General features: G+C 42.5%; 1 protein-coding gene across 12 annotated transcripts in view; it reads left to right on the top strand.

The window, feature by feature from the left end:
* The first annotated feature begins 11,848 nt into the window (after positions 1–11,848).
* The window catches only part of PACRGL (parkin coregulated like), a 38,890-nt gene continuing 26,017 nt past the window's right edge, over positions 11,849–24,721 (top strand). For 2 of the 12 annotated variants that reach the window (XR_010601911.1, XM_065598165.1), the window contains exons 1-4: positions 11,875–11,998; positions 17,319–17,375; positions 17,595–17,755; positions 22,042–22,109. Coding sequence is in view for 7 of the 12 variants with exons in the window: in XM_065598165.1 (XP_065454237.1) it covers positions 17,351–17,375; positions 17,595–17,755; positions 22,042–22,109 (254 nt within the window). In the remaining 5 variants the exon portion in view is untranslated. Of the gene's footprint in view, positions 13,340–13,770; positions 13,844–17,318; positions 17,376–17,594; positions 17,756–22,041; positions 22,110–24,721 lie in introns of all 12 variants that reach the window. The other 10 variants (XR_010601914.1, XM_065598169.1, XM_065598167.1 and 7 more) reach the window with 9 other exon arrangements.

Here is a 24,721-nt window from a genome sequence, read left to right as displayed (position 1 = left end):
TCTCAGTCACAATCCCTGAGTGTTGGGCCCAATTCTCCCACTGCCTGAAATGGACTTATATTTGGCTCTTATATGTGCAGTTTTCATGTTCTAAAGTATTTTTAAAATAACTCACTAGAATTTGTAGTTCATTGTTTATCTTTCCAAGTTAGGAGTGGTTTCTAGTGTATGTCCCATGTTCACCTATCAGAATGTGCTTACTAATTATTTGATTTCCATCTATATTAATTGGCATTGAGTCTTTCTACATTTTGTAATGAAACTTTGGCTCTATATTTATCACCAAGCTGCATATACTGCATCTAACACTGGCAAATAGAACTGAGGTCTTTATCACTTTAGTTACAGGAGACTGCGGTGTCTCTCTATTTACATTTTTCTATAGATCACTTTCCAAATTATGCCTAGCACCTTAGCACCTTATGCCTCATTGCATAAACAAAAAAAAAATAGGTCTAACAAAAAGGTCTATGTAACAATGTTCCCTTATGTTGTGTCCTGAAACTCTCCAAACAAGGGCTCCGGTGGACAGCCCGTGAAAGCAGATTGAAAGAGCAAATAGCTGAAGATATAAAAGTAAACTTCAAGAATTTCTTAGGTATATCACAAAACAAACAAGCAAACAAACCAAGAAGCTTGCACAAGAATTGGTCCACTGAATCACCAGGAACTAAAAGGAAAAGTTAAGGACATTGGTGGGAAGACCAAATGATTTCTTTGCATCACTTGCACCATCGAGGATGCTGGGGAGATACCTGTTCTTTCCTGGTAATAAAGATGAGGTACTATTAGAAACTAAGGGGTTGCAAGAAGAGGTGATAGAGTAAACTGATAAATTTAAAAAAACAATAAATCACCAAACATAGATGAGATTACAGTAAAGAGTCCGCAGAAGTTTAAGTATGAATTAGCTGAACTGCTAGCTAAAATGAGCAATCTCATTAAAAACAGCTACTATACTGGTGGATTGATGAGTAATACAAGTTTCACTTGTGTTTTAAAAATGCTCCAGGGGTAATCCAGTGAATTAAAGACTAGTAAACCTTACATATGTACCTGGTAAATTGGTTGCAACAATAATGTAAAGAGAATAATAAAACATCTGGAAGATCATAATATGATAGGGTTTAACCAGCAGTTCCTGCAAAAGAAAATTCTGTCGGACTAATCTGTTAGAACTCTTTGAATGTGTCAAGGTAGTGGACAATGGGGAACCAGTTGCTACTTATTTAGACTTTCTCAAAAGGTCTTTGACAAGGTACCTCACAACAGGCTGCTAAAGAAACAGAGTAGAAAGACACAGTATTGTTGTGGATCAAAAACTGACTAAGAGATAGAAAACAAAGAATAAAAAAAATGGTCATTGCCTTTTTAACTCAAAAGAAATCAATTATTACATAGATTTCTAACTGGTAATGTGATGTCGCCTCTAACAGTTGCAAGCCATCATACAATCAATTACATAAAAACTTTCATTCTGTTTGACAATGATGCTGTAAATTACTTTCCTATTCATTTATTTAGATTTAAATAATAAAAAGACACCTATACAAGCCTCTAGATGTTCTAATATTAATCAATAGTAAACAAAATCACAACAGCCTTAAAATAATCAATCAACAGGTATTCAGGTATGCATCTACAAAAAAACTACTTTCTACTCCTTTACCATTCTTGAAAGTATTCTCTCACCCCATTAAACAGATATCTTTTGCAGAGTGCCTGGAAAATCACCTATGTGTTTCACATTTCATATTTAATTTACTACTTAGTTCAATCTTCATCGATTGCTTCACTTTACATATTTTAATTATTAATTATTTGCTGAATTCCAATTATTTAGTACAGGACAGTGTACCATTTGCAAGAATGATTTTACCTGATGGCTTACAAGATGAGTTCAGAATTACATCCATTATTTTAAAATTGTTCCAGAATTCTAAAAATTGTGTTTCTGTGTTTTAGCTGCTAAGCACTTACTTCACTGTAGTTAATGTTAAATTAAACTGATAAGTCATGAATGGAAAAATACTCAAAGGATCATTCCTTATTGCTTTCGAAACAATATGCTGTTAGTAATACACATCGCTTAACTAACGGCATTGTAATTACTATACTATTCTCATTTATGTGGATGTAAATTTACAAATAAACCAGTTGATGTGAGAATACTTAGCCGAAACCCTTGGAAGACACCATCAGGGAGGAAGACCTTGGGAGACATCTTCTGAGTTGGCTAAAATTATTGATTGCACCAGGAAAATACACAGCATTCATAATTCAGTATATACTGGTCAGCGACTGACAAAGTGGGTATTCACCCCCGAAAGCTTATGCTCCAATTCTTCTGTTAGTCTATAAGGTTCCACAGGACTTTTTGTCGCTTTTTATAGATCCAGACTAACACGGCTACTAGCCCTCTGATACAGGTCAGGATGGTGTTGTACTAGCATTTTAGGAAAGACACCACCATAAACAGAAGTAAATTGTGAGCAAGATTTATCTAAGTTAATATAATCAATTGTTGGAGTGTGTGTGGGGCCTCCAGGCTGAGCCTGGGGCAGGGGGTTGGAGTGCAGGAGAGGGTGTAGGGTGCAAGCTCTGAGGGGGAGTTTAGGTGCTAGAGGGGCTCAGGGCTGGGACAGGGGATTGGGGTGCGGGAGGGGGTAAGGACTCTAGGAGGGAGTTTGGGTACAGGAGAGGGCTCCGGGCTGGGGAATCATAGAATAACAGGGTTGGAAGGGACCTCAGGAGGTCATCTAGTTCAACCCCCTGCTCAAAGCAGGACCAATTCCCAACTAAATCATCCCAGCCAGGGCTTTGTCAAGCCTGACCTTAAAAACCTCTAAGGAAGGAGATTCCACCACCTCTCTAGGTAACCCATTCCAGTGCTTCTCCACCCTCCTAATGAAAAAGTTTTTCCTAATATCCAACCTAAACCTCCCCCACTGCAACTTGAGACCATTACTCCTTGTTCTGTCATCTGGTACCACTGAGAACAGTCTAGATCCATCCTCTTTGGAACCCCCATTCAGGTAGTTGAAAGCAGCTATCAAATATCCCCTCATTCTTCTCTTCTGCGGACTAAACAATCCCAGTTCCCTCAGCCTCTCCTCATAAGTCATGTGCTCCAGCCCCCTAATCATTTTTGTTGCCCTCCGCTGGACTCTTTCCAATTTTTCCACATCCTTCTTGTAGTGTGGGGCCCAAAAGTGGACACAGTACTCCAGATGTGGCCTCACCAATGTCGAATAGAGGGGAATGATCACATCCCCCAATCTGCTGGCAAGGCCCCTACTTATACAGCCCAAAATGCCGTTAGCCTTCTTGGCAACAAGGGCACTCTGTTGACTCATATCCAGCTTCTCGTCCACTGTAACCCCTAGGTCCTTTTCAGCAGAACTACTTCCTAGCCATTCGGTCCCTAGTCTGTAGCAGTGCATAGGATTCTTCCGTCCTAAGTGCAGGATTCTGCACTTGTCCTTGTTGAACCTCATCAGGTTTCTTTTGGCCCAATCCTCTAATTTGTCTAGGTCCCTCTGTATCCGATCCCTACCCTACAGCATATCTACCACACCTCCCAGTTTAGTATCATCTGCAAACTTGCTGAGAGTGCAGTCCACACCATCCTCCAGATCATTAATGAAGATATTGAATAAAACCAGCCCCAGGACCGACCCTTGGGGCACTCCACTTGATACCGGCTGCCAACTAGACATGGAGCCATTGATCACTACCCGTTGAGCCTGACAATCTAGCCAGCTTTCTATCCACCTTATAGTCCATTCATCCAGCCCATACTTCTTTAACTTGCCGGCAAGAATACTGTGGGAGACTGTATCAAAAGCTTTGCTAAAGTCAAGGAATAACACATCCACTTCTTTCCCCTCATCCACAGACCCAGTTATCTCCTCATAGAAGGGAATTAGGTTAGTCAGGCATGAGTTGCCCTTGGTGAATCCATGCTGACTGTTCCTGATCACTTTCCTCTCCTCAAAGTGCTTCAGAATTGATTCCTTGAGGACCTGCTCCATGATTTTTCCAGGGACGGAGGTGAGGCTGACTGGCCTGTAGTTCCCTGGATCCTCCTTCTTCCCTTTTTTAAAGGTGGGGACTACATTAGCCTTTTTCCAGTCATCCGGGACCTCCCCCGATCGCCATGAGTTTTCAAAGATAATGGCCAATGGCTCTGCAATCACATATGCCAACTCCTTTAGCACCCTTGGATGCAGCTCATCCGGCCCCATGGACTTGTGCTCGTCAAGTTTTTCTAAATAGTCCCCAAGGTAGGGGCTTGGGATGCAGTAGGTGGTGCAGGCTCAGGGCAGGAGTTTGGGTGCGGCAGTGGGCTCAGGGCTGGGGGTTGGGGTGTGGAAGTGGGCTCAGGGCTGGGGGTTGGGGTGTGGAAGGGTGTGAGGGGTGTGGGCTCCATTCAGGAGGTGCTTACCTTGTGCGGCTCCTGCTTGGCAGCACAGCCCAGAAGCGGCCGGCACATCCCTGCGGGAGGGGGAACTGGGGGCCCCGTGTGCTGCCCGCGCCCGCAAGCTCCCATTGGCTGCAGTTTCTGGCCAGTGGGAACTGTGGAGTTGGTGCTTGGGGTGGGGGCAGTGCGCAGAGACCCCCTTGTCCCTGCCCAGGAGAGGTGTGGGGCCAGGGCAGGTATGGAGCCTGCCTTAATCCTGCTGCACCGATGGACTTTTAGCACCTAAAATCTCCCAGTTTGGTTTTAGTAGTCTCCGGGAGATAGGGCCTGATTCCAGGAGACTCCCAGCAAAACTGGGAGGCTTGGCAACCCTAGTTAGGTGGGGAAGCATACCATGCAAAGCAACAACTTCCCTGCCCTGCTCATTTCCTGCCCCCAATATGTTATCTTCAGACCCAAGAGCCTTGGCCACATGGATTACTCCTAGCACTGGGGAGGGGATGGGCTTTCATGGTCTCCTATGAATGGACAAAGCATTTATTTCCCTGGTTATTATTACTTCAATGCAGGGGCCATAAAGTTCAATGAACTGCCCTTAATCAGCATTTTATATGTCATATATGCTCTGTTTTCTGGTCTGGGATAAAATTAGAAAAAGATTTCTCAGTAAATAAAACAGTTTCTCTGGCAATTGAGCTAAGAAATGTGTCTCCTTCCTATTCAGCAATCTCTTCTATTTTGGCACCTTTAATATGTGAATTAATAGAAGATTTTATTTTTTCCATGTTCAATTCCCCAAACTGACAGCAGCAGCAATAGAACAATGAGGAATGGGTAATATTACAAACAGCTAGCACAGGCAACGTAATGAACAAAAGACAGTGAATCATCACCACCAAGTGGACAAAATAGAAAACTGAAAAAGACGTATCTCTGTGGATTACTTCTTTTTCTGGCGCTCTGTTAGAGAAAATGTATCAGAACAACCTGTACTCACACTATCAGCCTAATTATCAACTGTAAAGAGATTTCTATATCAGTTTGCCTAAGTAGTGTATAAACTACATTCCCTCTGACTTCAGCTTATCCAGTTTAGAAGAATATAAGGGTGAATATGACAATTAAAACAACCAGTCTGCAGTAATTTGCTAGTTAGAGCAGACCAGCTCAATCTTCAATAACTGTAGGAAAGTAATTTTACCCAACTAATAAGTATATCAGATATGAATACCTTCCTCTAAAGCATACAGCCAGCATCAAAAGCTGTTTGTGCTGCGAATACCAAATTTTGTACTACAGAAATCTGTGGGAGCAGGATCAAAGGTAAAGTAAACAGGTTTTTCCCCCATAGTATACTAAGGTATGTTATAAAGTAACAAACCTCAAATATGAAATAGCAATCAAGCATTTCTGAATGATCCAATTAGAGAAATGTGTGAGAGAAAATCCAAGCATCTCTGAATGTGCTGACAATATCTCAGATAGTTTGATTAAACTAGAGAATTTGGAGTTGAGAACACTGGTTTCCTGTTCTTAGCTCTGTCACTAATTTTTATGACTTTGGGTGTCACAAACCTTTCTGTATCTGATTTACTGTGATCACAGGCATACTCTAATCCCCTGTGCCTCTGTTTACAAGGATTCTAATAATATTTGTGAACCTTCACAGATTTGGTATAAGGCTGAATTAATGAATGTTTATGAAGTGCCTTGAGGTCTCTGGATAAAAGGCACTATAAAAGTTAAAATATCATTATTGTATTACTATGGGTTTCTAACTTATTTGTCATAGGTAGCCACTATGTTACATGGGACCATACTAACACCTAAAATGGTAGGGTATTAGGAGTGCTTGATAATGGCATATCTAAGGCTCATACATCTAAAGTATGCCACGTGAAATGAATACATCTTGAGGGGGGAAGGTCCCAGAGCCCAGGCTCCAAACCAACCCTGGATGTCTACACTGCAGCCAAAGCCCCGTGAGCCTGAGTTTGCTGCGATGTAGCCATACTACCCTAAGGAATAATGGCCAATCCTGACAAGTTTGGTGTTGTGAGGCTGAGGCAATTATTATGAGTTCATTCAGTAGCTCTTAGAACTGATAGGATAGTACCATGCCATACAAAAATCAGAAGGGACATGCTATTGAATTGTAAAAACACAGAGAGGACATCTCTTGTGCCTCTGGAGCTCCCTATTTTGGCTTCTAAGCAGGTATCACACTCCATCTATTTCCTTCCTGGAAGGAACACTAGTCCCTTTTTAAGGCTTTGGGCCCAATGCTCTACTGCATTACACCTTGTGTAATCATGTACACCAGAGCAAAGTGAGTGTAAAACACTACTGTTCTGAATTGGCAGCATCCTCCTCTCCACGCGCCTTCTTCCCCCCTGCCCCCCCCCCCCCCGCTCTGCAGAGCCAGCAGGAGGGTCCCGGGAGCAGCTGCAGGATGGACCAACGTGGGGGAGGACCACCTGAACACATGGTGCATGCTCCGCTAATCAGCTGGGCAGCACTTGAATATCTCCTGGGTGGCCGCCCAAGCGCACAGCTTACAGGGAACACAGGTCTGCACCTCTGCTGGGATTTAACCCCCACCCCATTCCTCTCCTCAAATACCCATGCCAGTATCTGTCTTTGTAGGGGCTTCCTTCTTAGATTAATGCATTAAACATTATGTCTGGAGAGTACGCCCACTGGGATATCAAAGACTTGTGCACCCCATCACAGCCCTTAAACTTCTCACTCAGATCTTAAATCTGTATGTGTGTCATACAGGCATGTACATTTCTTACTTTGCAACATCGAAAGATTAAAGCATCGCTATGGATCAATTTCCTCCCCAGAAGTTTGCCTCCTGAGTTTTATAAGGGACTTTGATCCGCTAATCCAAAACTCTCATAGCATCGTAGTCACTCATAATAGATAATCAGGTCATACCAGCTATATTATCAAATGTTTTAGACAATCTATTAATACCCAGGGACTATAGTCATCTAGCATTGCTCAGCTAGAATGGCACTTTTCTACACCAATTTTCCTTGAAAATTTATATTCATGTTCACAGCTCCACCACTTTTGAACAGGTGCTGAACTGCCTGGTACTGTGTTTGAAGATGAATGTATCTTGCGCATCTAAACCTTTGCACAATTATGTGCCTATATTCTATTTTCTATATTCTATTTAGTCTCAAACTACTCTGTGCAGTTTGTCCAGGATAACCATGCTGAGATGAAATTTGAATGTTACCTAAATAAAAAGTGTTACATTTAAATCAGTGCATGTCTCCTGAAGCTAGAGAAAATTTCTAACTAGTTAAAAAAAGTGTGTTTTCCCTATAAGAACTGGGGAAAAGGAGAATCAGGGAATGATGGAGAGTGGGGGGAGTTGGGAAAACATATTTGGCTCTGTTGTACAGTGCCTTGAGATCCCAATCACAAATAAGGCCAAATTATGCTAGGTGCTGTCCAAGCAGTCTCTCCTCCCCCAACAACAACAAAAAGTTAACGCAAAATTAAATTCATATGAAAATGTTGTAAGCATATTTTAATGGGTGAGAAAATTATAAATCTTTTTTCCTTTGCCTTCGTTCTTGATTGTAAAGAGCAGATGGGCTGATACAAATTTTCATGACAGTTTTGCAAGGCTGTACTGTAATATGTATTGTGTTACTTTTGCCCATTGTGTGTGTGTGTGGGGGGGAGGGGGAAGCTTGCAGGATACGTAACCAATAATTTTTGGAGGAAAGGTTGTTTAAAGCTCTTTAAAATAATGTGTAAAAATATAGTTTTAACTGGAGTACTACAAAATACTGTAAGGCTTGACTCTTGCTAGTGAAATGCAAGCTGTGCTGTGCCTCCATCCCCACTAGTGGTGAAATGGCCAAGCTTCCTGTACTCTCTCCTCTGATGAGTGAACTGAAGCTGAACCAGCTTGGAAAGGAACATGGCCAGCGCACCACAAGGATGTACCGATTCAGTACATCTATCAGGTAATCTCCATTAGTGGGATTTTTATGGGTCCCTGGCTGTAAATTAATGGTGTTTTTCCTTTGCAGGAGGTAGTTGTGGTAGTGCTTTCCCCAGTTGAAGGCAGTGTAATGAATCCCCACTCCAGTGCAGTTGCCCTCATGGGTGTACAGGTTAAATGAAGAACACATTTATTATTGATATTGGCAAGTTGTCTCCTTATTGACACAGTTTATTTCTACTAAAGTGAATGTCTACAATTGTACTGTATAGGCAGTTATCGGTCACTCTAAGTCTGGCCAGATATCTTACTCATTATGAGAAAGCAAGTAAAGCATTAGCCTGCACAAAGTAAAGAGTTGTGTACATAAGAAGTGGCTCCAATACGGGGTTGCATTTGCATGACTTTCTGTGTGTATACACACAAACAGACACATCCCCGCCCCCTCCCCCCCCAGAGAAGATTACTTGCAATTATTCATATTCCCATCTTTTTTCCCCCTAACTCATTCTCTTCGACTTTGCAGAGATATCTACCAACCTCAGTTAAATGTAATATTACCCACAGTGCATTCACTTATCCAAATTGGAGTGTTTTAAGTTTGCATACTTTTCAGTCAGAGAGCCAAATTGCAGTTCCTGTGTCAATTGCCATATTTTGTACGCTCTTCAAGAGAAAGATATAGTGTTTGGAGTCCATCCTGCCACTCCCCTCACAGCCGCACTCTTAAAGCAATGGTTTACAGTTCCAACACAGTCCTCAATATACCACAGTAAAGATCATATGCGAAGAAACAAAATTGTCTGAAGGCATCCATGTGTGTCTTCCAAACATTTTTCTGATTCATGAAAAATAACATAGATTAAAAAAATATCCATAAAATAATGGCTTTGGAATGCAAATGTTAAAGAATGCAGGTAATTTTATAAATGATTATAACCTATTCTAAAATGATTGCAATAAGAATTCCCACATGACCAGAAAATAGTCATAGCACAATAGTTATCTCATCTCTAGCGTTGTTGATGAGGAAAGCTATGTTGTGCTTTAGGCAGAACCTCAGTGATGCTTTGGTTTTCCTAAACACAGGATTTTTAATTGAAGTTTGCCTTGCCTTGTAATAAGCAATTTTCCCTTTGCAAGAGAGATTGTATACCTATAGATGGTGGTGTCACCCCAAGCAGCTGTTACAGAAATAATGCTGTTCAGTACAAAAATATATCACCAACACCAAGCAAAAAAGAATAATGGCTCAGAAAGGCAGCACTGGTGACTCTTAATGAGGATAAAAACTTAAGCCTACATTTTCTAGTAGCGAATCTGGGTGTTCAAGTTGAGGCATTTTAAAGAAATCTAGTTTTCAGAGGGCAGTTGCTTACTATTTTTGAAAATTTAGGCCTCAACTTAAAATTTCCCTAAATAATGTGGAGCCATGAAGTAGTTATCTGAAGTTACTAGACTTTCTGATTAGTTTCAGCTAAACATTTAGGAATTGGAACTTTGGGATGGACCATTCTCTTTTTATTTAGAATCCTCAGTCAGTGTGTTTCAAATGAGTTAAAAGATGTGTCCCTATGTTTTTCTCTCCAACTTTCAGTCATTGGAAGATATAAATCATTTGTGTTGGATAAAGCTTATTCCAAAATGCCAGCGCTGACCAAAATCTAGGGCTTGTGTTAGTTGTCAGACAGGCCATAAATATGTTTCAGCATTGCTATTGCCTTTTCCTATCTATTACTGCAGAAAATCAACTGAATAGGTTGTCTAATCCAATTTCTTTTTAAGTCTTATAAAGTCCCTCATTGTGTATTACTGATGTTCAAGGAATAACACACACCTTTCACAATTTAAGCAATAACAAAAAAAGTCTCCTACTTGGGGAATTCACTGGCATGTGTTCAAGAACAAATGTACACCTCTACCCCGATATAATACTGTCCTCGGGAGCCAAAAAATCTTACTGTGTTATAGGTGAAACAGCATTATATTGAACTTGCTTTGATCCACCGGAGTGCGCAATCCCCTCCCCCGCCAGAGCGCTGCTTTACTGCGTTATATCCGAATTTGTGTTAAATCGGGTCGCATTATATTGGGGTAGAGGTGTATCTCTTAAAGAGCAGTGAACATGCCATAGCTAATTCGGTCTACTGGGAAAGAAAAATTGTAGTCTTCACTGGAAAGGTTACTCACTACACAGGCTTACCAGCAAATATTGTTTGAAACTTATAACTGTCAAATGTTGATACACTGAGAACTGTTAGCTAGAAGATAAAACCGGTGGCTCAGATAATATCTTTATTGGAATGTTTTTATCCGAAAATACCTGCAACTAGAATGTGTATCCTGGTCTGCAAATTGCTACTCTGTAGCTAAAAAATAAAATTAAACTAAAAATATTTCCCAGTCACTGGTCTTATCTTGTCTTCCTACTGGAGAAAAAATGGGAGCTCGGCTTCACCAGCCTAATTCAAGTCACAACTATATAGCACAGCATATGTTGAAAATCTTCCTTTTTCTTTCCTTTAACCTTTCTTCCCATAGATGTGCATCTACAGGCTGGAAGCCAAGTATTTAAGTTTTGATTTGTTCAAGATGCATCCTCTGTTCCTTGATACTTTATTTTTCTTTATGAACAGTTAAAGTAGCTTGACAGACAACACAATTAAAGTTTCTAACACTGCAGGATGACTTCTAATAAGTCATTGGGCTTTGGACATGGAACCAATGCACACAGCAATAGTCTGACGAAGTGGGCATTCACCCAGCTGTTGCTTTTTACAGATCCAGACTAACACAGCTACCCCTCCGATACTTCACAGCAATGGCTAGTTCGTTCAACTAGCACCCTATTTTCATCCCTTTTAAAACTGCCATCTGGTCTGGTGGAACAAATTGGTGGGAATAAAACGAGAAACCCAGGCCCCGCGTTCATCCATTTTGACTTTCCAGTGGTTCTTGTTAGCGGCAGCTGGGGCATGTGTGGGCGCTGCCTGGGCACAGGGGCTCTTGCCCAGATCCTTGCAAGGTTAGGACTTTAGGGAGAATATCCTACAGCCAGTGATTATGCCGAGGAGCCCAAAAGGGAGCTGCGAGGCTGGTGGGGGCAGGCCTGAGCGAGGTGCCATTAGCTGCCCAGGGCAATAACTCTTTAGCGGGATAATGATTGCAATGCACCAGTCAGAGCTGAGGAAAGGACACGGGCGCCCTATTCCCAGAACCAGGCCAAGGCTTTGCTGAGCTGGCGGGGAACCTGCCCAGTGCAGAGGGCAGCCAGGCTGAGGCACCGAGAGAGCCCCGCCCCGGCAGGGTGAGTGTGGGCGAGCAGCCCGGCCCCACGGCCAGGACGGACGGGACTATAGCACAAAACTGGAGGGGGGAGATTCGTGACTGAACATCCCCCGCCCCTCCCCGCGAATTGCCGAGCCCGCCCACATCCGCGCATGCTCCCCAGCCCCGCCCGCCTGCAGTCGCTTCGCAGGAAGTTTGGCCTTTCCGCAGCCCGTAGACAAAGCAGAGCTTCCTTAGCAACCGGTGGGACGGGACGGGACGGGAGGTGTCGCTGTGAGCGAGTAGCTGCGCAACCCCGGCGTCTGGCGGACCTGGTAAGGGTGGCGGCGCACAGCGCTACTCTGGCGGGCTGGGGGCTTCGTCCGAGAGTTCCTCCCCCGGCAGACTGTAACCGCCAGAGTTACGGACCGAGCCTCGCTCCTCCGCGGACCTGGGGCCCCGCAAACGCCCCCATAGACCAGAGCCCCAGCAACACCTCGGAGCCCTGCCGATATCCCCAGGGACTTCAACCCTGCATCCCCCAGAGCCTGGAAACAGCCCCATGGACTCGAATCCCGCCACTACCCCAGAGCGCTGCTGACACCCCCATGGACCCACAGCCTGCAGAGCCCCTTAAAAACTCCTAGGGACCCGCACCCTGCATCCTCCGCACCCCGAGTACTGCAAACACCCTCCATGGACTTGAGCCGCACACCCCCTCCAGAACCCTGCAAACACCGGGCCACATAAACCCATATCTAGGGTAACCCGATTTCCCAAAGGGAAAACGGGACACCACATGAGGCTAGCCCTCCTCCCCCCACCCAGCATGGGCCCAGCTCAAGTGCGCCTCCGCCCGTGAGGCTGTCCCAAGCTGTTTGCCTGAGCCCCCACTGCGTGGGTCTGGCGTTGCTGCTCACCCAAGCCCTGCCTGGTCCCCACCCAAGCCATGACTCCCTCCCTGCATGGAGCTGGTATCACAGGTGGTCCCCCAGCACATTCCTCCACACCCCACTTTTTTGACAAAAATGGGCATTTGTCTTGTTTGCTCTTGCCGACTGATCAAGTTGGCAAGAGCAAATGGGACAAATACCCACTTTTGCTGAAAAAGTAGGGATGGCTAGGACAGGGCTTAAAAAAAGGGACTGTCCTAGGCAAAACAGAACATTTGGTTGCCCTATCCACATCCTACAGAGCCCTGCAAACATACTCACAGTCCCAAATCCCATCTCTCTCCTGAGCTCTGCATACACCCCCATTGGTCTATACCCCACAGAGCCCTGAAAATGCCCCCTATAGCTCTGTAACCCTGCATACCCCTCCAGAGCCCCACACATAGTCTATGGACCCATGCCACACATTCTCCCTTGTACCGTGCATACACCCTCAGCTGCCTATATTTCCTATGCAACCCTGTACATAGACCTATAATTTCCATAGAACCATGCAAAAATTTCATAGACCTATATGACATATACGCCCCCAAAGCTCTGCTTACATTCCTGTAGATACCCATACCTAGATATGATTTTGTCATATAACTCTGCATATACACCTCTACCTGATATAACACAAATTCGGATATAACGTGGTAAAGCAGTGCTCCAGGGGGATGGGGCTGCGCATTCTGGTGGATCAAAGCAAGTTCGATATAACGCGGTTTCACCTATAATGCGGTAAGATTTTTTGGCTCCCGGGGACAGCATTATAGAAGTGTACCTCCCATAAATCTAACACTCAAATATGCTGTATAGAGAATGCGTACTCATTACATAATCCCCTGCATGTGCACTCCATAGACCTTAACTTCCTCATATGTTTCATATACCAATAGTCCCCTCTCTATGCCTCCATAGAACTATAATTCTCCACCTGACCTTATAGTTTCACTCCTCCGCATATACCACTCCTAGACATAAAGCCCCACCTGAAGCATCCCCTTTCCATCTGATGACTCTTCTGTGGCCAATTAGATGGGAGTCCTGCTTTGTGAACCACAGAAGGTTCTTCAGGTGGAGAAGGGCAGAAAGCAGTACTGCTTCCCCCTCTGCCTCCACCTTATTTTCCCGAACTCCTGAAATGCTCCTTAACTTCTCCCACTTCCCAGATTATTAGGTTATTATTCATGAATAGGGATGAGGGTGCTGTGTGACGTGTAGATAAATCGACCTCCGCTGGAGGTAAGTATAGACGTGCCTTAACTCTCTCCTCTTCTGCTTTGAAACTTTTCCTCATGCTTGCTTGTTTTATTTCTGTTTAAGGATTTTTAACTTAGGCCTGTTATCTACCATTGGGATGCTTTTATTTCTAGTTTAATCTTAGACATCACTTCTATGCATCTCACTGTACCTCTGCTCTCTGATCTTCTTTCCTAAATGTGCGTTATTTATACATTTCTGTTGTGCAATCAACTCCTGGCTGCACGATAACTTCAAATTCAGTGGTAGAAAGACTGAAGTCTTCTTGGGTAAAGTATTTTTTTCCTCCTCCCCTTCTTGTAATTCTAACTCTACTATCGTCCGTAATTCCAACCTTGATTTGTCCCCAGGTGCTGAAATTTTTCAGTTATCCATAGCTACATATTTTATTTTAATTCTTATTCTTCTTTGCTGGTAAGGTCACTACATCTGGAATATTAGAATTTGTTGTTGCTTACTTTCTTCTCTGCTGAAATCTTTAGCATGTGGCTTAATTAATTCTCAGAGGAGAAAGTGATTTAGAGTGTCTTACTATGGATGACCATGCTAGTTATTACATTATAATATTTTTCTTCTAAAATGTGCTCTTCCAACAATCTGCAAGCACATGTTCAAATGTTAAACTAATTAACAATATTAAACTAAATGATTGGTGCACTATATTAAAATAGATTGCAAATACTGTATTTTCACTATGCTTGCTACCTAGTGGAACATGCTTCTAATTGTGTGAACTTCCTGAATGCTTTGCTGAGGAAAATAAATTCCACATTTCTCATATTAAATATGGTTTCTTGTTTTATTGCTAATGTTACTTTTTAGCAAGAAGACCATCATTATGGCTGAATGTAGATTTTGAAGTTTGGCACCAAGAGCAATATTGAATTGTTTGCCTGACATAGTATAATGTTAATCTTAAAGTTTGTTGTTTTACTATTTGGAGCTTTTATAATATGGAAACCATTCAGAGACCAATTATTCTGGCATTTGGAGAAATACGTTAAGTATGATGTGGTAATATGAAGTTTGGTGGTAATAAATTTGCACTAGCAAGTTACAGTAGAATCTCAGGTCTGGTCTATACTACCCGCCTGAATCGGCGGGTAGAAATCGACCTCTCGGGGATCAATTTATCGCGTCCCATCGGGACGCGACAATCGATCCCCGAATCGGCGCTCTAACTCCACCAGCGGAGGTGGTAGTAAGCGCCGCCGACAAAAAGCGGCAGAAGTCGATTTTGCCGCCGTCCTCACAACGGGGTAAGTCGGCTGCAATACGTCGAATTCAGCTACGCTATTCACGTAGCTGAATTTGCGTATCTTAAATCGACTCCCCGCTGTAGTGTAGATGTACCCTTAGAGATACGAACACCTCTGGAATGGAGGTTGTTCATAACTCTGAAATGTTCGTAACTGAACAAAACATTATGGTTATTCTTTCAAAAGTTTACAACTGAATATTGACTTAATACAGCTTTAGAACTTTACTATGCAGAAAAAAACAATGCTGCTTTTAACCGTCATAAGTTAAATGAAACATGCGCAGAAACAGTTTCCCTACCTTGCCAAATATTTTTTTTAAACTTTCCCTTTATTGTTTTAGTAGTTTACGTTTATCACAGAACTGTATAGTATTTACTTTTGGGGGGGGGGGGGGGGAAGGGATGTCTCTGCTGCCTGATTGTGTACTTCGGTTCCAAATGAGGTGTGTGGTTGACTGGTCAATTCATAACTCCGATTTTTTGTAACTCTGAAGATCTACTGTATGTACAAAATCAAATAATTTTGTTACATGGGAATGTCACTTTTATCTGTGGAATCATTGCCAGCTTTAATACAGTGGATGCATTCATATTTTTTAAAAGTCATGGATAGGTCACGGGCAGTAAACAAAAATTAACAGGCCCATGACCTGTCCATGACTTTTACTAAAAATACCCTTGACTAAAACTGGGTGGGGGGGAAGATACTCGAGGGGGCCCCGTGGGGACTGGGGGGTGTGTGTGGCTCAGGGGGGTGCTGGGGAAGAGGACGTGGGTCCTTGAGGGGTGAGTCGTGGCCGGGGGGGGGGGGGGGGGCGCTGCGGGTGCTGTGGAGGGGGGCACAGGTGCTGGAGGGAGAGGGGGGCGGTGTTGGTGGGGCCGGGGCAGGCTCCCTACCCAGCTCCTGGGAAGCAATGGCCCTAGCTCCCTAGTTCCATGTGGTGCCTCTGCTCCGCCCCCAGCCCTGGTTCTGCAGCTCATTGGCTGGGAGCTGCGGGGGCGGTGCCAGGCTGCCAGCAGAGGCAGCATCTGGAGCTGAGAGAAGGGAGCCCCCCCCCTCCAGGTAAGCACTGGCCTGCACCCCAAGCCCTGAGCCTCCCACACCCAAACTCTTGCTGCTGGAGTGGCGGGGGGGGGAGGGGGGAAGGAGTAGGGGTTGACTGCCCAAACAGTCAACTGGCCCAGGGCCCCAGGGGCTGCCTGAGCTGCTAAGGTGGCTCCCAGGCCAGCTGCATGGGGCTGCTGCAGAAGTCACCGAAAGTCATGGAATCCGTAACTTCCGTGAGCTCTGTGACAAACACAGAGCCTTAGTCATAGAATGCCAGAATTCGGGGGGGGGGGGGAAACATGAAGGAGAATCCAAGGTGTAAATCAAGACTAGAAATTGATTTTGGTAAATGTTTTCTCAGTAGACAGTGACTCAATGATTGAGTCGTTTAACAACGTACACTATGAGCAAGGGAACTTGGACTATCCGAGCAGGACCAACACAATTAATAGAAATTCATTTCGAATTAAATTGTATAAGTCACTAAATCACCTTAAATATTTTTGTAAAAAAAAAAAAAACCCTGTATCTCTGAAGAACTTGTAACTCTGAAAATCTTTATTCTTGTATCTTTCTTTAAGTATGAGGTGATATCTGAGACTGTATATCTTTCCTCAGTAGTAATCTGGGTTCTTCATTAAAGTTTCACACTGAAGATTTGATATGTTAAATTACAAATACAATTTCCTCTGTTAAAAAGATACTAGAGTAGTGTTTTCTGCATTATAACTATTTTTTTGAAACTTTGAATATTTTGTTTATTTAATAATTTAATAATATGTACATGTTTTCTAATTGTTAGTTTTTAAAGTGTTCTGTATTCAGAAAGCTAATTTTTGAAATCTTTTTTGAAATCTTGTCTTCATTTTCTGTTCTTTTCCCATTTTGTCTATCTGCTCTTCTTCATTTCTATCTTTCTCCCTATTTATTGTCCTCTGATTTTGCTCTATTTCAGAATATTTTTAATCACTCCTTGCATTTAAATTCACTTTTTTCCCCATCTTTCCCATCCCTTCCAATGTTTTTGCTTCCTCTTCTGTTGTATTTGTACCCGCCCTCCCTTCCTCCCTCCAGAGAACAGCTTTGTGGTTTAAGTGGGCACTGGCAGCAGAGTGAAACTGACTAAACTCAATTTCACTTTGCTGCAGGTGTCACTCTAGCAGATTGGTAAAGGACAACGATGCAGGCAACAAAGAGATGTGGAGGTGTGTGTTTGAAAAATGGAGTGATTGATATGTACCCTACACTGTTTTGGGTGTTCAGCAAAACGTGATTTATATGCATTGGTTCATATTTCCTGCATTCCTTGCACACCCAAGAATGTGAGATTTGGGCACAACAAAAATCAGGATTAAAGTTCTTAATTTGTTGTCAAGTGGGAATGAGAACTCTGTTTTTAGGTTTGTTTCCTTTTTTCATTCTAGGAATTTATGATAAAAGAATGTCATCAGGTTTCCAAATAAAACCAAAGACTGCAATACAGAAAAGCAAGACATCTTCGTCTCCTTCATCTAGTTCTCCAGATCTTGTGGTTAAGCCACAACCAAGGCCTAGTGATAAACTTAACCCCAAAACTATTGATCCGGTATGTAGAAATGGTATTTCTAAACAAATTACTTTTTCCTGGAAACAGCCAACCTTCTATACCAACATAAATGAGTAGGGCCAAACAGAGAGTGAGAGAGTCACAAAAAATATGGCATTCAATTGGGACAGCAGAAATCTTTGATCACAGAAGATCTATGGTTTTCTATGGTTTAGTTCTTCTTTTATATTGTCCTATATTTTCCAGAATGTAAACTTTTTCAAAAATAAGTTGCAAGCCCTTCCAATTGCAGAAACGACAGTGGATCTGTTTATGATATGAAGGTTACCATGTCTTGTTCACCCAGCCTGAAAAACTTAAACGATAGCACCAAGATGTGTTAGAAATTCCATTATTTTTTACTGGGGTATTGATTTTGAACATCACTACCAACACTGATTACTAGTTTGGTGCTGACCTATTGCAAATATCTACTAAATGTGATTGTCAAAACTTGCTCGACATAATTATCAATTTTGACACTGCATTCTTTCTGGTTATTATTCCTGAAGAAAGAGGTTGCCAATTTTGAACATACAAATACACCTCTACTCGATATAATGTGACCCGATATAACACAAATTCAGATATAACGCGGTAAAGCGTGCTTCGGGGGGTAGAGGGGGGCAGGGCTGCGCACTCTGGTGGATCAAAGCAAGTTCGATATAACGCGGTTTCACCTATAACGCGGTAAGATTTTTTGGCTCCCGAGGACAGCGTTATATCGAGGTAGAGGTGTAGTTGAAGTAATTGAATTTTAATACATCTAAAATTAAATGTGTACATCTAGACACCAAGAACGTAGGCCATACTTGCAGGATAGAGGACTCTATCCTGGGAATCAGTGACTCCAAGAAAGATTTGGGGGTCATGGTGGATAATCAACTGAACATGAACTCCCATAGCTGTGGCCAAAGTATGCAATCTTTGGATAGGAATCTCAAGTAGGAGTAGAGAGGTTATTTTGGCTCTGTATTAGGCATTGATGTGACCACTGCAGGAATACTTTATCAACCTTCTTACTGAATCATGGACAAATTGAAGAGGGCGCAGGAAGAGCCATAATAATGATTAATGGCTTAGAAAACATGTTTTACACTGACAGACTAAAGGAGCTCAATTTGTTCAGCTTAATCAAGAGAAGGTTAAGAGGTGACTTGATCACAGTCTATAAGTACCTTCATGGGGAACAAATATTTAATAATGGGCTCTTCAGTCTAGCAGAGAAAGGTATAACACAGTTCAATATCTGAAAGTTGAAGCTAGATAAATACAGACTGGAAATAAGTGGACATTAATAGTTAGATTAATTAACCATTGAAAAATTTGCCAAGATTCATGGTGAATTCTCCATCACTGGCATTTTTAAAATCAAGATTGGATTTTTTTTCTGAAAAATATGCTCTAGGAATTTGGGGAAGTTCTATTTTTCTTGAAGTTAGATTAGAGATTACTTTTTTGTTTTAAGGCAAAAAAAATGTAGTGCCAATATACTTAAGATTCTTGTCTTCACTGAATGTCAGCATTAGACTGACAGAATAAGTGGATAGGATACCTATGATTGTTTCTGTTAAAACCTTCAGCCTTGACTGTTTTGAGGTAACATGATCTAGAAAGAGTGGGCAAAGCTATTGTGAGTATCAGCATCATTTTCAAGACTATCTTCTTCCTTACTTGAGAATTGCTGTAGAAAGCACTTTTTTCCATAATAGGAATATGTTTTCTATGCTTGGAGACACTTAATCTGATTTGTGAGTTTAGATTCTTAACGTTTGTTATTAATCATTCACTCTCCAAGATCTGCAAGCCCTAATGCCTGAGGTAAACAGTATCTAATTCCTTATCCTTTTCACAAGGGTATTTGACAGCAACCTCTCCATTTCTAGGATTGGTATTTCTATATAGAAATACTTCAGTTTTCTCTTATGTTTTTTCCTTTTAAAAAATAAAAAACATACGTGTGCACACGCACACACGCAAAAGGCTAAAGGATTTTCAATACAAGGTAGTTGTCACTTCTTTTAAGAGGAGATGGGTCTAGCCTCACCTGTGACTGATCAGCTGTCTCCCAGCTGAGGCAGACATCAGGTGATAGCTGGAAGATCTAGTACTCATAAAAGCCAGCAGATAGGTCAGTTGCTGGTGACAGTTGTCAGGAGTAGGAAGGAGCAGGAGTCCCTGGCTCAAGGGAGAGAGCCCAGTTCATGTGAAATTTCCAGGTAATAGTCCTGTAGAGTGTAATCCTGCAAGGAGCAGCCTATGAATTAGATGGGAGCAGAGAGGCTTGCTGTGACTTGGTCATGGAGTAGTTAGGTCCCTGCAGAAGACTCTGGGTTAGTGGAGAGGGAAGTATTCAATATACTGAACTTGTGGTATTTTGAAGCAATAAAGCCGAAACCCTGAGGAAAAAGGGATTGAAATCTTATGGCTGGAGACTGTTCTGTGGTGCATGCGCTGATGAGTTAGCTTACCAGCTTACAGTAGGTACCACCATAGGCTGAATGGAAAGCCAGTGAGAGACTACAATGCTTCGTAATGCTTATGAAAGGTGCCAACTTGCCAGTACTAAAAATTGAAAGCTTCTGTCCAGAAGGAACAGTTTTATTAAAATAGCATCTCTTTTTGTGAAAAATATCATGGTTTCATCAAGTCACTGTTATCCAAGCCAACATACAGTGAAATTAAACACAAAATTATGTTAAAATTTAGTTAACATTGCAAAATCAATCACTCAAGAGGTAGGAAATGGCAGATTGCAACCTTAATCAGACTCCTCACGTGTGTGCTTTGATACAATCTTTAATTACATGACTGCATACTATTTTTTTCCACAAGACTCCTGGTTCATTCAGTGCACAGAATTCACAAGGTCATTGAGTGAGTAGGTATTTGATATTACTTTTTAGTCTTGTTGTTAAACATATGACACTAGACTTTCTCTGTTCCTCACTATTCAAAACCCTGCTCTGAAGTAAAAATTATTAACTTTCTCAGATACTTTTATGTGGTGCTCATCACTATAGTATCTAAGAGATTCACAAACAATAATTTATTTTCACAACACCCTGTGAGGTGAGATGGTATTATCCCCATTTTGCAGGTGATGAATTGAGGCACAAAGAAATTGAAGTAAAAAGTATCTACTAATTTTGGATGCCCAATCTGAGACACCTAGGGTTGGATTTTTCAGAGTACTTTAGCTGATGTATCCCATGGAAGATCTCTGAGTACCCCCAGGGAGAACCACTGCTCTATATGATCAAAACACAACTCCCATTAACTTTAGTTCCAGCTGTGAGTGTATAGCATTCCAGGGTGTCAGGTTGTGCACACACAATCAGTGAACACACTGTCAGTGAACATCTAGGAAAAGTTTTGGCTTAAGTGATCAGTTAGCATCCTCATATAGGAACTCTCAGGAAGAGGCAGGGATAGAATCCAGTTCTCCATGGTAGCATTCAACTGCCTTAACTATGAGACAATCTTTTATCTTCTTCCAATCTTCTGTATCCTTCACTACATTTCTGAAAAAATGAGGCAGGGGTCCTATCTCCAGCCTCCTTCATTGCACAACTCTGCTTCATCTCCACTGCAGGTCTGTCATGTGCACTGAATGAGGCAGGGGTCATGTGGGGAAAAATTGTATCATACATATATCCACAAGGAGGCCAAATTATGGTTGCACAGCAACCCCTCCTCAATGGCTCCAAGTCTCCTTGCCCAGCCAGTCCCAGTCTCCTCCCTGGCTCCTCATCCAATCCGTCTTCCCACCCCGACTGGCTCCCAGCCTTCTTGTCCCAATATCCTCCTCCTCCTCTCCTCCCCACCTGTCCAACTCATATCCTCTCTTCAGTCAAGTCAGGCTTTGTGATGTCTGTGTGCCATCTGGGGGAGCATGGAGAGCCCAGGAGCCATGCTCCCTCCCCACTTATGTGAGAGACCCCTCCGTCCCATGGGGCCATCATTGACTTTAGTGGGACTACTTGCATGAGAAAGTAGAAAAATGGGATGGGAAATGAAAAGTTCATCGAGGATGAGCATATTTATTAATTTTTCTTAACAAAACAGTAGTAACATACTGCTGTGAGGTTACTTTATTATTTAATTAAATGTTAGAATTCTTTTTCCGTCCAGTCTCTGCAGTATCCTTTACAATTGTTTTCTGATCACAAGATGGTTTGTCACATTTCTCTCTAAACTGCAATACTAAAGTACATTTATAATGGTTATAACTGAAATATTATGATAGTGAGTAAATAACGTATTTTACTTTTTTGTCCACCCAGTTTGGGGATCATTCAAAAGCTCCTTCTGCGTTTTCTGCCATTTACTCTAAAGGTGGTATACCTTGCAGGTAATGAATTTTTAAAAACAATTGAACTGAATCTATTCAGACAGTAGTCTTAGGTGCAGTTAAATAGATCAAGACTCATTTCTTCATTACTGTTAGTGTAGGATGAAAACTATACACTGACTTGTATGTTCTCTGCCTACTTGATTTTACTGCTCTCTGAAGGTGCCTCTGATATTTAATTCTTCTCAAAAGAAAGCAAAAACAAGGAGTCCGGTGGCACCTTAAAGACTAACAGATTTATTTGGGCATAAGCTTTCGTGGGTAAAAACCCCACTTCTTCAGATGTAGAAGTGGGTTTTTTACCCACAAAAACTTATGCCCAAATAAATCTGTTAGTCTTTAAGGTGCCACCGGATTCCTCATAGTCTGTATCCACAAGAACAAACACGGCTACCCCTCTGATAAAAGGAAGCAATCACTCAACATTTGTTTAGTTATTTATTATCATACATAGGTGTAGAGGCTGCACCACTCCAAAAATGGTGAAGTACTTACAGAATTAATTTGAGTCTACTTTGTGAAAGCAGTTGATTTCTTCAGACAATGATGTTTTCTTCCTCATAGTGGCAGAACAGAATTTGGTGTCATTTTAGTGAGTAGGCAATTGTCAGAAAAGGTGCAGGGAATGGAACATTTCTTACATGATCAGTTTCTTTACTGCGAGCAGTATCTTCCACAACTCAGTTATGTTTGGGCTGCTCTCTTCCACTTTGCAGTTTCCAGAGGCAGTTTAGGTTGCAGCACTGCTCATGCTGGCCACGCCTCCTTTTCCTGCTTGCCTCCAGATAAGTCATTCCAAAACTTGTAGAAAGAAACTAGTAACAATAACCTCAGTGCCAACCCAATAACTATGTACTTCAATGCTCTTCTCACATCTAAGATGTGCAACAGCTTCTCAGTAGGATGCTGTGGTCTTGGACAGAATAAGGGAAGAATAATCTCCTGTGAAGCATGGAAAGGAGAGTTTGCTTTGGTGAGAAATGATTTTGGAGTTCTCAGCACCACCTTTGTCATTGTGGAACACACAGTAAGGTTCCTGCACAGATAATGCTGCCAACTCTGAGACTTATCTAGCAGATGCAATAGCGACCAGAAAACAGGTTTTGATAGAGTGCTAGAATGCTGATTACTGAAACCAAAAGTTCAGATCGGTGAATTGTTATGGCTTTTATCACCAGAGGTAGTCCCATTTTGAGAACATTGGTCTGACAACTAGTCCAACCAGTCTGACTGCTCTGAGAAACTTGGATACCTGGGAGTTGTCTGTCATGGATCCTGAGGATCCTGTGAATAGAATGCTATTAATGGCTGATACTTGGCATGCTATGATATTGAGTCAAAGACCTCTATCCATGCCCTGTTGGATGAAGTCCAAAATAGTTGGAATCCCTGGATCTCTTGGGTCTACCCTGTGCTTAGGGCACTAGATGCTGAAATTGGTCCAGATGGAGGAGTGAGCCTTTAATAGAGAGACTCTCCTAGATGAGAGCCAGGTCTTAATAATTTTGAGGACAGACCAAGGGTTGCTAATGCTTCTCTTGCAATAGGCAGGCTGTTAGTTGAAGCCAGTCTGTCTTGAAAAGGCCTGGAAAATATCTGGTCTTCGCAGTAGCTCTAATGATGGCTCCAGTTTCAGTTCTATAAGAATGGAAAACTATGGCACTATTATATTCGTTTGTTCTCTCTTTATCTTTTGGATCACTTTCCCCAGGAGTGGAAATATTTATGGCAGGCCTTGCAGTCATCTGTATGACAGGGCATCTGTTTCGATGGAGTTGGGGTGTACTTCACTGGTGAAATATTTGTCATTTTGCAATCTTGCGGTTTGCGACCCAACCAGCTGAATGGAGATCGGCTGCTGGTTCACAATCCATATTTGCAGGAAAGTCCATTCTTTTAGAGTTCTTGTCCTTAGGAATGGACTTAAATCTGCCCAGCCGGGCTCTGTTGTTCACCACAGTTACAACCAGGGAATTTGGGGCTGGATGGGAGAAAAAGCCCTTAGCTCCCTGCACTGGGAAAAAGTAGTGTTTCTCCAAATGCTTTGTGGTAGGTGGTATTGAAGCTGGTGTGCTCCAAAGAACCTTTGCAGGCTCTGAGTGCATCGTTAATAGGGAGGGCCACTCTCCTGTGGCAGATGGCTGCAGGATATTGAACAACTTATGGATATTTTAGGAACTCTACCTAAATGCCCAAGGAAGCCACCACGAGCTGCAAAAGGTCCTGGTATGTCTTGAAGTCCTCAGGCACTGAAGGAAAGAGAGAGCCAGGTACTGCCAAATCATCCAGGGACAAAGAAGAGGAGCCTGTTGTCAGAGGCTACCGGTGTGGTGCTTCTGCTTTCTCCTGTTGATATCACTTGGCTGCGTGCGTGTGTTCCCTCTGTGTGCTGCTCCAGCTCTGCAGATAGCTGACACAGCAAACCGGACGAGAACCCCCAATTACCACAGAGTCTAGTAAGGTACAAAGGCACCTCGGCCAGGTTTATTGCGACCCTGACACAATTTCAGTTCCCCATAGATTACTTAGTCTACCGGGCATACTGCTAGAAAGTGCCGCTTGGCAATGGACTCAGCTCAGTGGCGGGACTTTCCACTGCCCCCTCAGCCGGA

The sequence above is a fragment of the Chrysemys picta genome, chromosome 5, assembly GCF_011386835.1.
Source record: "Chrysemys picta bellii isolate R12L10 chromosome 5, ASM1138683v2, whole genome shotgun sequence".
In the NCBI taxonomy this organism is placed as follows: Eukaryota; Metazoa; Chordata; order Testudines; family Emydidae; genus Chrysemys; species Chrysemys picta.
Note: the sequence above shows the minus strand (reverse complement) of the source record. Positions and strands in the feature narration are given on the sequence as shown.